Source organism: Chamaea fasciata, unplaced genomic scaffold (genome assembly GCF_029207755.1).
Source record: "Chamaea fasciata isolate MVZ Bird 193981 ecotype frontalis unplaced genomic scaffold, bChaFas1.0.hap1 SCAF_4, whole genome shotgun sequence".
Taxonomy (NCBI): domain Eukaryota; kingdom Metazoa; phylum Chordata; class Aves; order Passeriformes; family Sylviidae; genus Chamaea; species Chamaea fasciata.
Genome location: NW_027094089.1, coordinates 75,165,582 through 75,184,152, shown reverse-complemented (window position 1 = coordinate 75,184,152; position 18,571 = coordinate 75,165,582). Strand labels below are relative to the sequence as shown.

The 18,571-nt window shown below is 44.8% G+C and overlaps 1 protein-coding gene across 9 annotated transcripts in view; it reads left to right on the top strand.

Moving 5' to 3' along the window:
- The window catches only part of MBNL3 (muscleblind like splicing regulator 3), an 85,499-nt gene extending 67,766 nt beyond the window's left edge, over positions 1–17,733 (top strand). For 6 of the 9 annotated variants that reach the window (XM_066182073.1, XM_066182070.1, XM_066182069.1 and 3 more), the window contains 6 exons: positions 1,355–1,591; positions 9,099–9,249; positions 11,489–11,524; positions 13,616–13,710; positions 15,149–15,222; positions 17,110–17,733. In XM_066182073.1, the coding sequence (XP_066038170.1) occupies positions 1,355–1,591; positions 9,099–9,249; positions 11,489–11,524; positions 13,616–13,710; positions 15,149–15,205 (576 nt within the window). In that variant the 3' untranslated portion in view covers positions 15,206–15,222; positions 17,110–17,733. The remainder of the gene's footprint in view (positions 1–1,354; positions 1,592–9,098; positions 9,250–11,488; positions 11,525–13,615; positions 13,711–15,148; positions 15,223–17,109) is intronic. The other 3 variants (XR_010720544.1, XM_066182071.1, XR_010720545.1) reach the window with 3 other exon arrangements.
- The last annotated feature ends 838 nt before the right edge of the window (positions 17,734–18,571 follow it).

Below are 18,571 nucleotides of genomic sequence, written 5' to 3'. Positions count from 1 at the left end.
ATTACCTGATGCAGCACAGTACAGAGTTTAACTTGCAGCTTTCCTAGCACAGGGCTGCTGCTCTCTGCCAGAGCAGATGCTCTTGCCGGGCCTTTTCCCAAATCCTTGGAAATTTGGGAAAACTCACTATTCTGGTACCAGCAAGTATTAGGGCAGGGTTAGGATTGGTTTTCTGTATGTGATCTGCTATGCTTAAAAAAACCTCAGAAAAACAAATAGATGATCTGCCCTTAAACTTTGTTAGTTGGGAGATTTTTTGGTGGTAACAGATATTTCCCTTTTCTAGAGATGAGCTTATTGAGCTTTTAGAGAAAGCTTCAAGCATTACACTGATGGGAGCGTTGAGTGTAGGGTTTTGGAAAGACACCTATCCCTCTCCAGTTGGCTGGACATGCTGAGGCTTATTGGTGGAGGAGTTGTAAATGTCTTTCAAACCCTAAGCAGAGACTCTGCAGGAGATAAGGGCTGAGGACCTGAATTCAGAGGCCCCTGCAGGTGTAAATTATAACACAGGAAGATAGCAGAGAAGGGTGTAATTTCAAAACACATTGTTTTGTGTTATGTATTTTATCTTGCCTTGCTGACATCCCACCTTTCCCCACACTGTCTGATTGCACATTGGTACGTGAGCTGCACCACTTGCTGTATTATTCAACAACTTCTCTCTGTTTCTCAGACAAGAAACTTTGCAGAGTTTTTGTGAAACCTTTTCCTCTGCCTCTGATGCTTCAGTGGTCATAACTTACGAGGATCTGCAAGATCCTAGTACAACTAGTAATTTTGTCAAAGCCTTCAAACACATTGCTGTGTGATCAAATGTGCTGTCATGTAATCCCAGGGTTGGGGGTTTTTTGTGAAGGGCAGGGAGACTATTTATGTGAAAGAGGCATCTCATGTTTAAGGAAAAGTACTTGTTGAAAATAGCAGTAGCATGTAACATTTAGAATTAAATGTCCTAGCCAAGTGTATGCTCCATAACAAATACATAATCCAGGTGAGACGCAAATGGCAGAGTTATTAACATTTAAGCTTTAGAGGCAATGGAGGAATCCTGAGCTGCAAAAGTTTTGTCAAAATGACATTGATTTTCTGGGGTCACTTTCCATTCTGTACAAATTCTGTACTTGCATTTGGTAATTGGCTTTATTAACCTTTTGGTTTTTTTCATCCCCTGAAGCAGTTGTGAGTAGTACCAGTTACCCCTGTGTCTGTCAATATATGTGCTACCCCAGCTGAGCATGGATTTAGAACATACACATGGTTTAATGTGGCCAACTGGACTGATATTCTGTGTTGAAAATACTGACTGAAAAGTAACTTGATGTTCTGCTCAACAATGTGACTTTCTTTTAAGGTTTGTCGAGAGTTTCAACGTGGAAATTGCACACGTGGTGAGAATGATTGCCGCTATGCTCACCCTATAGATATTGCAATGATAGACACAAATGAAAATACTGTTACAGTTTGCATGGATTACATCAAAGGTCGATGCTCTAGGGAGAAATGCAAGTACTTTCATCCCCCTGCACACCTGCAAGCCAAAATCAAGGCAGCTCAACACCAGGTGAACCAGACAGCTGCAGCTGCAATGGTAAGTAGAGCTCCTTAGCATTTCCATTGCTAAGAGATTTCACTGTCATATGTGTTATTTGTGGAAAAGTAGAGAGCTTTGTAAATGGCTGACTACAGAGCTGAGAGCATGTGCAAAATGCATCCTATCTCTTCATCCTGTCTCTGTGCTCATCACAGCATGAAGCCCTCAGTGGCACAGTACATCTCACCAGGTAGGGACATGGTGCCCAGCCCTGTGATTTGCTGACATGACATTGTGATGTGACATGAATGCAAGTACAGCAGCACCCAACACCTTCCCTGGCTGAGTAATAGGGGTCAGTTCAGCTTCCTCAATACACAATATATCCTTTTTCGGGAGATCCTGGCCTGTTCTCTGCAAAAAGCAGATGATACCAGTTGCATGAGCTTAGCAAACTTATGTCCGACACCTTTGCCAAGACTTAGTGAAATTACAAGACACTAAACAAGGGTCACTTCCTGACCTGTTTGATGCTTTGGACCTGGTAAAGATGGTCCCACCTGCATTTTAATATGAATTGTGACTACTTGTATCTACAGTTCTGAACATGAGTCAAGGAAGACTCACCAGGTGACTCCTAGCTGGTATAAATGTTTGCCATTCTGTTGAGTTTGTTTTAATGGGACCTGTTAATTCCCGAGATGAGAGAGGTAAGGAGGGAAGAAGAGGCCCAGAGGATCCTGCCCATGGGCATAAATTCCTGCTGTGAGAGGTAAAGAAGGTGGAGGGAAACTCTTCTTCCCTGTGGTGCCCAGTGAAAAGATAAGAAGCAATGGGCACAAACTGAAATTCAGGACATTCCATTTAAACATAAGGAAAAATTTGTTTACCAAAGAAAAGTCTAAAACTGCAACAGGGTTCTCCATCCTAGTAGATACTGGGTACCTGCCTGAAGGAGTCTCAAGCAAACTGCTGCAGTTGACCCTGCTTAGAGCAGGGTGTTGGTCTGGCTGATCTCTAGAAGTCCCTTCCATTTCTTCTATGTTTTCTTAAAGTTTTTAAAATTAATATTAAAAAGGCTCTTGACTCTTCTTTGATTTGGAATTAAGGCCACCACATTTTTTCTAAATGCCTTTTTTTTAGATAGTAAAGGAGGTTGTTTTTAATTCGCAATGAAATTTCATGCAGAGCCAGGGCAGTTCTAGAAATTAAACAAGTGCCCTCCTTGTAGCATCAGTATTGCCTGGAAAGTAATTTGAACAGTTAATTTGTACTGCAGTGTTTATTTGTCCTGCAGAGTTTATTTATTAGTTTTCTTACTGTTTTTATTGTTGTTGAAATAAGAGTCCAGGTCTGTGAAAAATAACCTTCTGAAATGAAACTCTTGCATTTTTCACAATTGAATCTTTACATTTTCACTAATTATCTAGGACACTGCTACTTAACCAAAGCAAATGCATGTTTTATTCATCCTGCTGCCTTCTTTTAAAAATGTAATTAACCCTATTTGTATGCTGTTAACTAGAACCTGTAAAATATTTATTAATGGCTTGTTGCATCATCCCTGCTACCAAAACAGCCTACATTATTCATTGACTTTTCAAGGTTTGATGCATTTACTGTACCTGTTGAGGTATAAGACTTTATTTAAGGAAAGAAAGGTGCTCTATTTTCTTGGAGGGAAAAACAGATGCCAGGCTGTGGGTCTACATTCTAAAACAGATTTAGAATCTGCAATCCTGCAGTTACTTGATGTGCACAAGTAGTAGCTTTACTCACTCCTGCTTGGCTGAAGTCAGTGTAGCATTGGATGAACTGGGTAAGGCTTGGTCCCCAGCTCAGGGCAGCACTTAAGCATGTGCTTGAAGCTCCCTCATTTTCCAGTGGTCCTTCCCTCTCCACGAGTGCTCTGCTGGCCTCTGCATGATGTGTAGCTGGAGCATGAGGGCTGGAGCCCCGTGCCAGTCCCTGTGCAGGTGCTAATCCCTGAGCACTCCTGCCCTGCCATGCCAGCCGATGTAACGAAGCTCCAAAGCACGTGTCCTGTGATCACATTTCTTTACTTTTAAAACTTACCGAGGCAAAATAACTGACTTGCCACTAGGCCAGGTAATTACCCAGCCACCCCATGTTGTGCATGCCTCGTCTTTTTAATATATTGTATAATGCATTCACTTTTTAATTTTTTTTCTCTTCACCTTCCCAAATTGTTGCTCTCTCTTGACACACCTCTGCTTGCTGTTTTTGTTACTGTGCTTGATCCCCCTCCCCGGCCCATTGCCATCATGTGCTCGCTGCCTGCTAATTAAGACTCAGACAGCTGTCAGATCACTGAAGCGACCGCTCGAGGCAACCTTTGACCTGGTACTTGGACCTTTCACCTTCTCGCTTTGCACGTAACCATCTTAGTCTGCATGAAAGCCTTCTGCTCTTGGTCTGTGGTGTCAGTGCCTGGGGAGACTGCCCATCCCAGCCAGAAATGTTCAGTGTGCATTCAGACATGCCAATCCTGTGCCCCACACACCATCCATTAATGTCTGAGCTTTGCTTCCTGAAGCCTGGATGTGTTTTGGAGACAGTGAATAATCTTGGGGGGAGGTAACTCTGGCTTTTGAGGTATTTTTCCAAGCACTGGCAGCTTTGGAGTCACAAGATGCAATGTTTCAGAGAGAATTTGAGAATTTAGCTCATTAGCTCTGCAGTGTACTCTAAATGCCAGAGGACTGGGTGGTTGCAGGACAGGTCCAGTCACTTTTCTTTGTATTCCCAACATCACAGCATTGTCCATGCTGGTAACTGCCATGCACAGGAGCGTTTTGTGTAATGAGCACAACTCAGATGTAGGGGGAAGAGGGCTAAACAGCATCCTTGGGGATCTGTGCTGGAAACTGAAGCAGGTGCAGTGTGGGACTTGGCTCCTACAGTAGGTAAGCTGGGGAGATGACTGTCCCTTCAGCTGGCTGTCGGTGGTTCATCCCCCATTCTCCAGTGGGACAGTGTCAGCAAAGGGTCCTCACTCTGGGTGCCTTTTGCTTCAGTCTCAAGCATGGGATCTGCTCTCCAAGCTTCTGCCTGCAAGCTGTCTTCATAAATACTGTCTTTGATTGTTTTCTGACTCTCAAATAATATGTTTTACTTAGCTTTATGATGTTTGTAGTGAGGCAAAAGCCATCCTTACAGTGCTGTCAGTCCTGGCTCCATAGAAGACAACTCCTTCCTGTTTTCCCAAATAATAAGGGATACAATACATTTTAAAAGAAAGAGCTCCTGCTGCCCAGCTATAGCAGGGAGAAAAAAGAGTGGGCACAGAGAAGCTGTGAAACTGTCAAGCTGATGTTACTTCTCATTCCCAGAGCTAGGGAGGAGAAGCTAATCTGCTTCCCTTCCCCTCCAAGGACTTGTTTTTGGGTTTAAGTAGTCAACTTAGAGGCTTCCTTATCAGAGTGTTTGGCAGCAGCAGTAGGAAGCCTTGCTAGGGCCCAGCTTCTGCCAGCAGTAGTGGAATGATGCTGAGAATGACGTTGCAGCCTCTCACTTCCTCTGCTCACGGGTGACACAGACACAGCCCCAAAGCCAGCGCAGGCAGGACCTTGCCAGCAGCACAGTGCCTTGCTGCCCTCTCCAAGAGCCACCACTCTGAGGAGACACGGTCTGGCAGAGGATGGGAGAGCCCATAACTACTCCCCCACTCTAAAAATCCTACAAGAGAAGCTGCTTGTACGAGTCTTCCTGCTCTGGCACATTGAAAGGTTTGCAGCCGCTCGTTGGAATATGTCTCCTCCTCTGAACCCTTCATGAGTGATAGCAGCATGTATGATCTTCAGAGGAAACTGCTCGCTTTGCTTCTGCTGCTTGCCAGGGAACAGGTGCTACCTCTGCCCTCTCTCAGATCATTCTGCGTTTGTCATGCCTGGCAGCAGACCCAGCCCCTCTTTGCTGAGTGCAGAAGGGTGAAAGTGTGATCCTGTCCCAGGAGATAGAGATCTGAGGGAAACTTGGAGGTGCAATGAAATTGTTTGTTGCAGAGATTTAATCCAGTTTTTGTCTTGCAAAAAATAACGAGAAGTTTGTTAACCAGCACGTGGGAAATTCTGACTTTGGCATGCAGTGTGTTTTTATCTGTCAGTTTTGCCAAAGAATTGCTTTCCATGCCATGCAGAAAAGTGGCACAAGCCTCTTTGTTCAGATGCTCATTCAAGCAGGAATGTGGCTTTCCCAGCCCAAAAATGGGAGGCTGCCTGGCATTTAATTAGTGGAAATCGTTCATTTGGATCAGTGCAGGACTATCACATGGATACTGAACTGAATTAACCCTTTCACTGGTGCAGATGGCCAGATCATGTTGCAAAGGTTGAGTACCTGTGTGTACACACAAACTCACAGGAAAAAGATATAGTCAGAAAAAGCTACTGTGTAGAGCAGCTGCTGTATTTGTGGCGGTCAGAGCTTGTTCAGAGGGAAAGCACAAGCAGCTATATGATGTGAATTCATCAAGTAAGTTCTTTGCTACAGGGGTTTAAGTTTAATTCATGTGCTGCAGTGAGAAGACACTGGCTACACAATTTGGTGGTGAGGAGTCTCTGTTGCCTTTTGTGTATTCTGCTTGTGGGATTCCTTGAGAACCAGGACATGGTGCAAGAAAGAAATGTTGTATCCCCTTGAACTGCTACAATTCCTGCAGGTCCTGAGCGATACAAAAATTGTAGCCCTTGTCAAATGAGACACATTTGTTTGATCCTGTGTCTCTGCCAGATCCGGGTGCAGAAGCTGTATTGACCGAGCTTCAACATGTGCAATTTTAGATGCCTCTTCAAGGCAATATAGATGGACCTTTCAGTGAGCGTGCTCCTGGCCTGTGGCTCTTACCTCAGCACACAGGCTGGAGAAGGGCTGAAGCCAGATCATTCTGTCTCCTTGGACCCTCCTACACCTTGGTATGGAAAATAAGATTGGTTGGCAACAGGAGGAGCACATCTTCATGTATCCTGTGTGAACACTACTCCAGCTGCTGGGGTGGAGGAATGACCCACAGGGCTGGGTCAAACCAGAAGCAGATCAAGATGGGTTCCTAGCTCCCCTGCCCAGAGAGCCCATGTGGGTGAGTTGGACTTCAGGTGGCACAGGAGCTGCTGCAGAGTGCTTGTTTCTTTAGAACACTCTGGAAATATTGCATTTATTTGTGTTTCTCCACCTGGCTGCTGTTGAGGGAGCAACAGTGAGGCTGCCATAGCTCCTTTCTTTCCCTTGTTCCCGAGTAGCTGTAGCAGGTTAGGAGGGAGGGTGATACTGGAGAGGTGGTGGGATAATTTGATGTGTCTTGACATCCCTGAGGCCTGCTGGTGTCCGTATACTCCTTCTGACTGCAGTGCTGGGCTTGGGAATTGTCCTGTGATGTGTGGGGACATCACAGCAAGGTCTCAAAGCCTTCAGCTGTTCTGCTTTTTGCACTACCGTTGTGGGATTTGGGGTGGTGACAGCCTTTGGCCAAGAAGCAGGGAGTCAAAAGTCCATTATGTGCCTGGCACAGTTGCTTTGCTATAATTAGTACATTCTTCTTCTGAGATAGATTTTGGAAGTGTCTGAAAAGGATTATTTAGCAATTGGGTACCATAAGGAGCATGAATTTAAGTAGCAAATTCTTCAGTCACTGTAAAGCTGTGAAACCTCTGTGATGTACATGAAACTACTCCAGACTCTGTAAGTTGCAGATCTGTCCCGTGCCTGGAGGAATGTTCACGTAGCCGTCATTAAGTAGACAAGTTGTAGGTAACAGGCAGATTTAACACAAATACCAGTGAAAGCTTACGTAGAAATGAAAACCATACATCATCCTAAAATATAGATCTTAAGTAAAAGATTTTGGTGTCTGTGTCTGAGAATATTGTCCCATCTTTGACTGCTGTCTTTTGGTAGCAGCCAGAAGAAATCTGGGAAGATTAAATCCTAATGCTGTGAAGTGGATGCCCACTAGCATAGGCAAAGGATGTGTGCATGTCTGAGGGCAGTTTTGCAAATGCAATTTCTTCTAATTTTCTTTTTTAATATTAAAACCACCCAAAAGCAACCATGTGAGTAGAGAAAGGATGGAGTAATACTTTGCCTGGAAGTATGTTGCTTAACATTTCTCAGATGAGCAGTCTCCTATAGCAAATTAAAGTGAAACCTGTTTCTAGATGGCGACAAACTGTTGCAAGCTTTCACTTACATTCTGTTGTGTGTTGATCTTCATAACGCTTTAAAATCTCTTTACTTGTGTCTTTTCTTCCGAGTGTTGTGTTTGTAGCTTTAACCCTTCATCAGCCAAACCTTCTCCATTACCTACCATTCATTTGTGACCTATTAAAATAAAAGCAGGAGTGATAACCCTGTTTTTCAGCCATTGCTTTGCTACATGATACAGACTAACAACCAGTCAGAAATGACCTGATTCTGCATGACTTCCACGTGCGTAAATCTCATTGACGTCAATGGGAGTGTTACATGCAAAAGGACTGCGGGGCATAATTAAAAAGGACCCTTTTCTATCACAATGTGGAGGAAAAAATGTGGTTTCTTACTTGGGTACAATGAAAAGCTGTAAATCATTAGAAACATTCCTGTCTCTTAAGAACCTGACATACTACTTTGCTGTTGAGACATGCTTGGTTGAATGATGAGTTACTCACTGAGAAGAGTTCCTGAGTTGGGTTAATGCTTTTTACCAAGTCTGATCATGAAACAGGTTTGACGGGCTGGAAGAAGCCCAGTGGTGTGATAAAATAAAAAGAAGGGATTTGTCAATGGCTTTTTCCGCTGTTAATAATGAGTGAGCAGTATTTGACTGATGGAGGCCACCTTCTATAAAGTGGGAGGTGGTCCAAATTTGCTGGTAGTGGGCTGTGCCTCTGATGTGAGCAGTGGAGAATCAGGCCTGGTCTTGACCATGTTGCTCAGCCTCTCTGCTAACAAGTGGAAATGCATTTTACTGTGAATGTAATGTTATGTGTGTAACTGGCAACAGCTAAAGCTTTACCATCTGGACACATGGGTTGGCTGCACACTGTGCACACTTCCACACATGCACACATACATGTAGGCAGGTGTTGAACTAGAGGCAAGCATCCATTTTTTTTTCCATGGCATTTGTTGCTTATGCTAATCTTCTTGGGTTTTGAATAGTCATCTACTATGTTTTTCCTGTTTGTTTTGGGGTTTTTAATGCTTGTTGCCTGCAACTGCTCTTTGTAGCATCCTGTCCAGGTGATCACCTTTCCCCTTCCTTTCTCTGTGCTTTTTTTCTCCCTCGATACCCAAGTCAGTCCTGCTGAAAAGCTCCTTAGCATCCCTTCCCTTTCTGGACTCTGCCCCTCCTCCTGGTGCATTTACTAACTGCTTACCTAGTGAAGCTGTTGTTTCACCTACTACTCGTACTGTGACTTAGCTGCTCTTCTCCTTCCTGTCTTGCTAAGTTGATAGAGTTGCAGGTGATTTGCAGCCAAGACCCCCTATTATTTATTGCATGCTTGATGCACATCTGGGCCCCTTTATTTACTCCACTTGTCTTTAATGACTCCCTTATCCGCAGGCCCTGCCGCCTGGTGCACTTCAACCTTTACCAAAGAGGCCAGCACTTGAAAAAAACAATGGTGCCACCACAGTCTTTAACCCAAGCGTTTTCCACTACCAACAGGCTCTAGCCAACATGCAGTTGCAACAGCCTACATTCATCCCTACAGGTAAGTGTCTCCTTGCTTTCCCACCATCATGGTTGTTTATTTTATGATCTCAGTGTTCAGCTAATGAGCAGTTTTACTTGTGAGAGTCCTTAGCAAAAGAGTATTGGTGTGTAGTCATGTTAAAAATGGATGAAAAAGTAACATCTTTTGTTTTACTTTTTTCCCTTCATCTACTACAATTTTGAGCTTTTCACATGTAAAGATCCTTCTTAGACCTTTCTGTGTGGTTTGGGGTTTTTTTAAGCAGTCAAACTAAGAAAAATGTCTGCATGTTTCTTGAATTCATACTTTCTGTTTTTTCTCCTTATGGTTCAACTGGTTAATCCCAAATTAATTCTTTGATTCTTGCATAGTGCTCTTCTGGACTCATGTTAAAATGTCTTCTGGACCTCTGTGCCTGATCTCTTGAGACTGTAGGCATCTCCCTGAGCTTGTATCTCACTGACCTACATATTGTGATGTTTATAGAGGGAATGGTTAGTCTTTAGTAAATACAAATTATATAATCCTCTTTAAAGGCATATATTTCCCTCTTCCTTGTCTTTTGACCAGTACAATACCCTAAGCTTTTTAAAAGCAATTTAACTCCCAGCTTTTATTGTACCTTTAAGGTCTCAGAGTTAAACTGAAAGATGCAGTTCAGTAATTCTTACAGGACTGGAAATACTGATGTGGCACATGTGACTGATTTCTGACTGGCCAACTAACTGCAGCCAAATGAAAAATAAAACCTGCTTGGAGTGGAAAGTATTTTAAGTGGCTGAATTATTATAACTCTGAATTCCAGAGTTGATAGCTCATATTTTAGTATCATTATTATCATTCAGAGCATCATAGGAAAATTAATGCCTGGTGTTTTTAATGTTTAATGCTGTATTTACTTCTCAGATGATATTTACAAAAATACACAGAGTGTTTGTCTGGGCTGACCCCTGGAGGTGAACACACAGTGGACCTGCACCTTGGCGCTGTTGTTCTTTGGAGTCAGGGGAAAAGCTTTAGAGACAATCCTGTCCTGAGAGCAAACTTTCTCAGGTGGAGTGTGGGTCCAGGGAGTGGGGACCTAAACCCTCTGTTCATGTGGCCTTTCTGTTATGAGAACCCTTGGAAGCACTCAGAACTCAGCAGCTACCAAGGTGTTCTTCTAAGGAAGTAGATTCTTACGCAGAAAGATGGAGTGGTAGCCTCTTACCTTGTACTCTGCAAAGTGTTGGAGGGGCTGGGCTGAGCTGACCTTACCACAGCTCTGACAGATGCCAAGTGAAATATTTCTCCAGGAAACACGGACACCTTGGGGAGTGCCAAGTTCCCCAGCTGGCTACACACTCCTCCTCCTCAAGGTCGCAGTTGCCAAAGTTGACATAAGGACACGCATTTCTGATGGAGCACCGTAAATCAGCTGTACCCAGCACCCACTGTGCTGAAATTACGCGCAGGGCTGATGCATAACAGTGCTGCTTACGGGCACCTGCTCTCATCTGAAGACATTAATGCTGAGCAGAGCAGCAAATTTCCAGTCAGAGGACGGATCTGTGATGAATTTATGTTACACATCAGACTGCAGATCTGGGCTTGGCCTTGGCAGTGCTCAGGAAGGCAAAGCAGGGAGGGTGGCACGTCGCAGCTCTCACTGTGGGGAGGGGGAGGGGGCTGTTGCTTTTCTTAGTATCTCCTGTTCAGTTGTTGAGAGATCAGTATTGTAGGTTGCCATGGCAGGGTGGAGTCAGGCTGTCTCTTGAAAATGGCATCACCACTGCAATTTTTTCACGTCCAGAAAAATAAATGCCTCTTTCAGCCTAAACTGGAGACTTTGAATCAGAGTCCCTGCTTGTGGGAGTAAATTGCTTTTCGAAAGTCAATTTTAACATGAGTGTGGCATTCTTCTAAGGGCAATTTGTTTTCTGTTGACACGATCAGAAAGAAATCAGCATACCCAATACCCAAAAAATCCCAAACAACCCTGATTTCTGGGATCAGTCATATCATTTGATACCAGGGTGAGAGGAGTTTATTGTCTACTACCCAAGAATTAAAGAATTAATTTGGTTTGCTATGATCTCTTAAAACTGAGTTTAAACTATTGATGTACCAATATGCAGAATCGGGTTGCATGTGCTTAAATACTGAATGCTGCAAAGAGAATACCTGCTTTTTAGTTAAAGTGATATCTAACACTGAAGCTTCACTAATGAAATATCCCTTTTGTTCATCTTTCCACGCTTCAATGCATGGTGTGCAGGGTCAGTTCTGTGCATGACACCCACTGCAAGCGTTGGTAGGTTTTTCTACACAAACTTCTCAACTTTTCCTAATCTGAAAGAGACTGCAAGTTAGTATGCATCAGTGAGAACCTGGGTGGCTGAGTGGTGTGACTGTCTATCCGCTGTCTTCTTTGAGGCTTAAATTGTTGTATCCCTTTTAATTTCTGTGCAGTGCAGTGTTACATGTGACTTACGATAAGAGAATCCAAGGTGATGTGTTCCCACCCCTATTTAGTTCCGCTTCAGAGACAAGAATCTGTCACCTGAATGTCTTTACAACCCATTTAAGTCATCTGACACAAGGAAATAGAAGTGGGAGGATCCTGTTGGCTTATTTTTGTTTTATTTTATCAAGCAACAGGCGGATTTAAGATTGGAGTTTTAGTTGTCCTTCTGAGGATATTTTAGGAGACTGGTTTAACAAAGGTGCTAAGGAGGAACACATCTGGGGTCAGCTCCTCTGCCGGAGCAGGGTGCTGCTTGTACAGCAAGAGAAGCAGGGTTTGGCTCATGGACTGGCTGGAGAGTCATCGCTGCAGGGCAGTGTTAGGTGTGCGGGTACAGGAGATCATAGGGAGGTACCACTGCAGGTGCACGTGGGATGCAGGGAGGCAGTGAGTATGTGCTAATTAGTGCTGCTGGGATTCACTCTGTTCAGGCTCAGCATCTGGGTCTTGATGAAACCTCTGCAGGCCTTTGAGGACCTTCCCCTCTGTCTACAGCTGCTGGGCACAGCAGGGCAGGTGAAAGCTGAGCTTTCATCCTCTAGCCAAGGTTATGCAAGACTACCAGCATGGAGGTGTGTGCCTGCTTTAGCCAGAGAGAGAGAGGCAGGAGCCCTGGGCTGGGGTGGAGTGCAGAGCTTTCCAAGAGCAGGTCTGGAAGCTCTGGCATGAATGGCTCAACTCTGCTCTTGAACCTGCCTATCCCTATAGCAAAGGGAGGACACATGGCTTGCATGACGGGGAGCTGAGTCCCTCAAATACACCTCTTCCTGTAGGAAACCCCAACCCACACGTTCCAACATCTCGTGGCCGGAGCGTGCCCAGCTGCAGGCATACGCTCCATCCCTGCTGGGGCTGGCCGTGGCTGATGGGGTGGGGGGGAAGGCAAGTCTGCTTCCCCACCGCATGTTTGTGGGGATGGCTGGGCCTTCCTGTGGGCTCCTCGGCCCCACAAACCCCCCCCCAGGTTTGGGGGATGCCCGTGTGTGCACCAGAGCATCCCTTCCAGCACTGTGCCCTGCGGGACGTGCAGCTTCAGGAGGCTGCCAAGATCCCTGCTGCCATGTTGTCCTTTTGGATGCTCTTCCTGCAAACTGTAGCTGTTCAGATGCATTTGTGTATTTTTCCCCTCTCTGTCCTTTCCCCTCTCCATCCCCCCACCCTGCAAGAGGGTAGTTTTGCCAAATCCTATAGAACTAGGGTGGAAAGGAAGCATGCTGAATTTGTTCGGAGAGAGCTCAGTCTGCCAGCCGCTCGTTTGCCGTGCCTCCAGCTCTGTCCCGTGCCGAAACATTGTCCCTGCTAGAGAGAGTCAAGAAAACCTGGTGAAAGGGCTGCGGCAGCCGCTGCAAAGTGCATCATGTACCTCTGGTTGCTGGCGGGGACGGGGTGGGGAGGGAAGGGGACAAGCTTTCCCAGGCGGGCGGGAGGGTGCGCTTGCCAAAATGTCCCCACCCAAAGGAACGTGCACTGGCTGTGTCTAACTCCCCACGGGTGCGAGCTGACGTGGGCTTTTGCTAGCACACCCATCCTCTCCCCCCTTTGGAAATTTGGCCCTCGGAGTCTAATACATCATTGTTCTGCTTATAAATGTACTAAGTGTTGAGAATGTTTTGGTTTTTTCCTTAATTATAATTGTAATTGGCTTTTCCCCTTCTCTCTTGTTTATTTTTTTTCCCAACGCTGTCTTGCTTTGCACTGTGATTGCATGCTGCGCCCCGATGTGTCCTTCATGACGATGTCACATGGCTTGTTGCTGTGATTCCTGCCACGCCCCCAAATCCACCACATGTTGCCATGGTTACATAAACCAACCAAACAAACAAAATATATATACGCTCCACCCTCCTGTATGTCGCTTCCATGGTTCCCTTCCGAAAGTGCCCATGATGCACGGTGCTACGCCCACCACTGTGTCTGCAGCAACAACTCCTGCCACCAGCGTCCCCTTCGCTGCAACAGCTACCGCCAATCAGGTTTGGCCCTTTCAATGGCTTTCTTTCACGTGTTCAGATCTTGAGGACCGGGCGAGGGCTGGATCCCATGCGGGGTCGAGCGCCGTCCCGCCCGGCTCGGCGCAGGCTGGGGCGCGCAGAGGCAGCGTGTGCGTGTGTGCGTGCGTGTGGCCGGGGATCCGAGAGGGGCTGCTCCTGCCGCTGCGGGATGGGCACAAGCCCGGCCGGAGCGTAGGGATGGGCGATTGGCAGGGGCACAGGATCTCCTCCAAAAACACACCTCCCCCCGGGGCCTCAAAGAGCGGGCTGTGAATCTCCCATGCGTACAGTCACGCGAGACCTGCAGCACTTCTGCTTTCAGTCTCAAGCAGAAATACCACCCCGAGCGTCTTTCCATGTGGTATTTTGGCATGTCCTCTCTGGGCTGGAAAGTGGAAGTGGAAACACAAAGTGGCCTCCCCCCACCACAAAATTGGACTCTAAAAACTAGCAAAAAATCCCCGAACAACCAAAAATGAAAAATTGGGGGTGAGGCTGTGAAGTGTAAAGTTTTTTTTTACGCCAATAGCATGTCACCCATCCCTACAGAAAGGACTCTGGATGTGCAGTACGTGCCATTGTAGCACTGCCATAAGTGTACAGGATTCCATGCATGTCTGCCAAGCCATAATTCTCTTCAAAACTTTCCTCTGAAGATACTGAGTGTGATGGCTGCTTCTGCACCAGTCCTGAACCTGTATATGCACAACCTGTCCTAGTGATGTTTCCTGATAATTTGGTGTGACACAGCTTCTCCCAGTTAGACCAGAGACATATTTAGACCAGAGACTTTTTAATTTTTTTTTCACCCAGGACTAGTTTTAGCATTTTTATTTGTCACGCTCTCAGGTTTAGAACTATTGCAAAGAAATCGGGGTGTCACTTTGCTCTGTAGGAGGCTGTTAGCCATGCTGAATGCCGGTAATATCTCTGGGGGCATCATCTAGTCTTTTGCTGGTGTGAGGTCATGAGGATTTCAGTAGTTTGGCCTGCATAAGTCCTAGGCAGTGTTTTACTGCTTGCAGTAGGAATTGCCAGTCTTTTTCTGTGCTTTGTCGTTATTTTCAGGTAGAGCAGGTCTTACTCAGACTTGTATTGGTCATGAGAGGAAAGTAGAAATTCCTGTGCAGCGTTGCTTTGTGGCTGTGTGAGTCCTGTTTCAGCCAGATAGTTTCAGGGCATTTCTGTTTTACTTGTAGTCTATGGAGTCAAAATCCCAGTACACCAGGTGCTCCAAAAGGCATCAGTAGTGGTGCAGCTACATTGTACTTAATGGCGTAGCAAAAGAAAGACTTGGGAGTGGATCCTGTTTTATAAGACACTGATGTACATATTAACCTGATACTGAAGACAGAATGAGCAGGCCAATCTCAAGGCGATGTTTTAATGTGTTGTGTTCTTTGTTTTTTTTTTGCTGTAGATATCCCAGTTATCAGTAGATGAACTGAGTAGCAGCATGTTTGTTTCACAGATGTAGAAGTTCCCGATAGAACAGTAAGTCCCTTTTTGGTATTTCTCTTTATGGTGAATTGATGTGTACGTGGGCACTGCATCTCCTAAACACGGGGCTGGCTCAGGCAGAGGGCCTGAGCCCATGTGACCCCATTGGCCTCATACTCTGCTGACTCAACAGGAATTCAGCAGCTGCAGCACAGACATGGACCAGCCCCGTGGTTTGTAACGAGTTTCCTGTGTCTCAAGTACCTGTGTTGCAGTGTTCACAGCCTCCCTGTGCATCCCCCCAGTCCCATGGCTCTGTTTACAGGTTGCTCTTGCTCTGCACAGCTCCCAGCTGCCTGCAGATGCCTCAGGGATTTGCAGTGTTGATGGCAAAGACTGCTCTGGTAATGAGTCAGCTGAAAAGGTGTAACTTCTCTTTTGCTGTTAGTGACATATTTCCTTTCCTGGGGTAAGCAGGATTGGGTCAACAGCAGCTGCTGTGCATCTGCAAGGCTGACATAGTCTGGGTAGAACTCTACTGGTCAGCTGCAGAGAGAGCCTGGCTCATGGTGGGTTGATGACCAGAATGACTGTCATAAACAACATAGCCTTCACCCCACCTGCAGATCCTGGGTTTCCCTAAGATGATCGTTTCCTCTAAGGGGAATGATGGAGGAATTTGTCCTTGGACTTAGAGTGTACTATTTCACAGTCATAGCAGCAGTGGCATTTTTCTATTGCTTTTCTTTGTGAGTTTTAGCTGATGTTCATGAGCTAAAATCTCTGAGTAGTTTCAGTTCTTGACTGTGTTTTTTTACCCCAAGAATGTAAAGAGCAGTTCAGCCAATTCAACAAGAGGTCAACAGATTTTCTCAAAGCAGCCATTTCGTATATGCAGATGTGCAATCCATTTCTTCTTTAGGTCACATATTACAGGCAAGTCCTTAAATACTGGAAATTAATTTGGCAAGCAGTTCTGTAATGATATCTATTAGCAATCAACAGAAGCTACTTTCTCAGTGGTGGCCCTTATCTCTGCTGACCTTAATTAAATAACATATGTATACATGACCTGCTAACTGTGGCTGTGGACCCTGTTCATGAGGGGTGACACCAACCTTATCCACATTAGTGAAAATATTCAGCTTAGACTTTACTGCTGTTCCAAATGACAGACAGACATGACACCTGACATGTTAACCCATTTCCATAACATGTGTAAACCAGCCTGTTCCACCCAATAAGGGATCATTTGACTGGAAGAGCTTCATCCTGAAGTGTTTGAGGTTGTTTTCAGTATTTTTTCAGGAGACTTTCCCTGAGTGGGACTTTGGTAACTGAAACACTCGCTGCTCTGACCGATGTTTTTCTTTTCCTCCGTGGTTGAAGTAGTCCTGGTAGCTAGGCTTGTTGGTCTAGGTCTGCAGGAGATAAGTGGAGGATTTTCATGAGTACATCACAATGAGGCAATTTTCTCCCAGAAGAGGGTCCCCTGAGCACAGGGTTTCTGGGCTCAGTTTGCCTTTGGCTTTGTCACTTCTTAGTATCAGATTTAATGTGACTGCCTGAAGGGAACAAGAGCTAACACAGACCAGGGATTCCTTTTGCTCTTTCCTTAGCCACCCTCTACTTGGCATCCCATCCAAAAATCAGGACTATTATTTATCCACCTCCCTCTTTCACTATTTGTCCTGTCATTGTATTTGAAGTGCATGGGAAAGAGACAGTCATAAGTGCAGATTTAAGAGGATGCCAAGTGTGTTACTGGCAATTTCTCCCTACATCAGAAAGTTAATGGAATAAAATGTCTGTCTGCAACACACTAATGACAACCACTTGGGCAATACATTGAGAATGTAAATATATTAGAATTACTTTTAAAATTTAGATGTATTAACTTCTCACTATTTCTTTGTTGTTGTTTTTTTCTTTCCCCTGCAGCAGACCATGTTGAAATTCTGAACAGTAAAATTATGGAGCACCAGGACTTCTTGGTGGGAAGCTGCGCATGGCCTTTCTGTATATATTCCCCTCTTCCCTCTATCATTCTCTACCACCTCTACAGTAAGCCTGTTGCAGCCTACATGTTAACCAAAAACTGATCAATGGGAATGTCAAAAAAAAAAAAAAAAGGCAAAAAAAAAGCACTATAGAAACAATTAACAAACAGCGCTCTGTTATATGAGATATACAAGTAGGAAATTATAATAGACTTTTATAACACATTACTTTAACACACTTAATCATTTTATGACTACCATCATGATAAGTGCATCTGCACAGCGGACTGTTGGTTTACTGTATACTATCGATGGATAAATGTTTGTCTTGTTTTTAAAGTGTTATCTTACTGTTTTGTTTACATCATAGTCTATTGATTTGTTTTAAAGTGTACATCATTATCAAGTATACTCAATACCATTTTTTCATTATTGTTATGTCTTAAGTTTTCATATACTGTAGGTTTTATGGGGTTTTGTTTGTTTTTTACTAAAAATGTTATTGTGGGAAACAGGAATTATGTGCTTGAAAAACACGACAGAGAATGTTCTGCCCTTTGCTGGATTTTGCTGTTAATGTCAGCTAAAGTTGCTTATGTTAAATGCTCCTTTTATCATTTAAAACTTGCCTTCAGATAGTATCCAAATTTTTAGTACGAGTGATGTGAAAGAACAGCTATCATTTTAGTCCAGTTCAGAGTTCTTCTTTCAATACAATGAGCTGATTCTGGAAACTTTTGGAATAAAGAAAAAACACAAAAGCCCAGGCTCAGTAAGGGGACAGGAACAATTTGCTCGGACAGGGGTAAGCATCAAGGGATTTCTGCAGCTCTGTTGTCCATTGAAGTGCATTCTCAGCTGCAAACGGCGCACAATCTCTCTCGCTGTTCTCATGGTGCAGTCAAAACAAACAACAAAAAGATGGTGGTGGAGTGAGACAGCTTCAGTTGGGCAAAAGCTCATTGCATTGGAGAGGAGCAGGTGCCAGGCATTGGCTGGGGAGGGCCCGGGGCTGTGGCTCAGCCCAGGCTGGGTAGCACCGAGCCCTGGGGCTTGTCTCCACCAAGCATGCTGAAACATTTTGGCCTGAAATCTTATATGTGTCTCTTGTTGAAATTTTGTCAGCATGCCCCATTTATTTAATCACCATTTTCCGTAAGCGGGTGATTTCCACCCCTCCCCACCCCCGTGATCTCTGGCCCTGTAAAGCAAACACAGCAGTAACAAAGCAGCAAAAAGCTCATCACAAGTTTTCTGCTGTAGATAAACATTCATCTTAATGGAGTTCCTGTCGGCCAGTGGATTTATTTGGCACCTCCTACTTGATCAAGAGCAATGTTTGCTGCACAACAAGGGCTAGTTCTCAATACCTCCTTTTCATACGCACGAATAAAACCATTTCA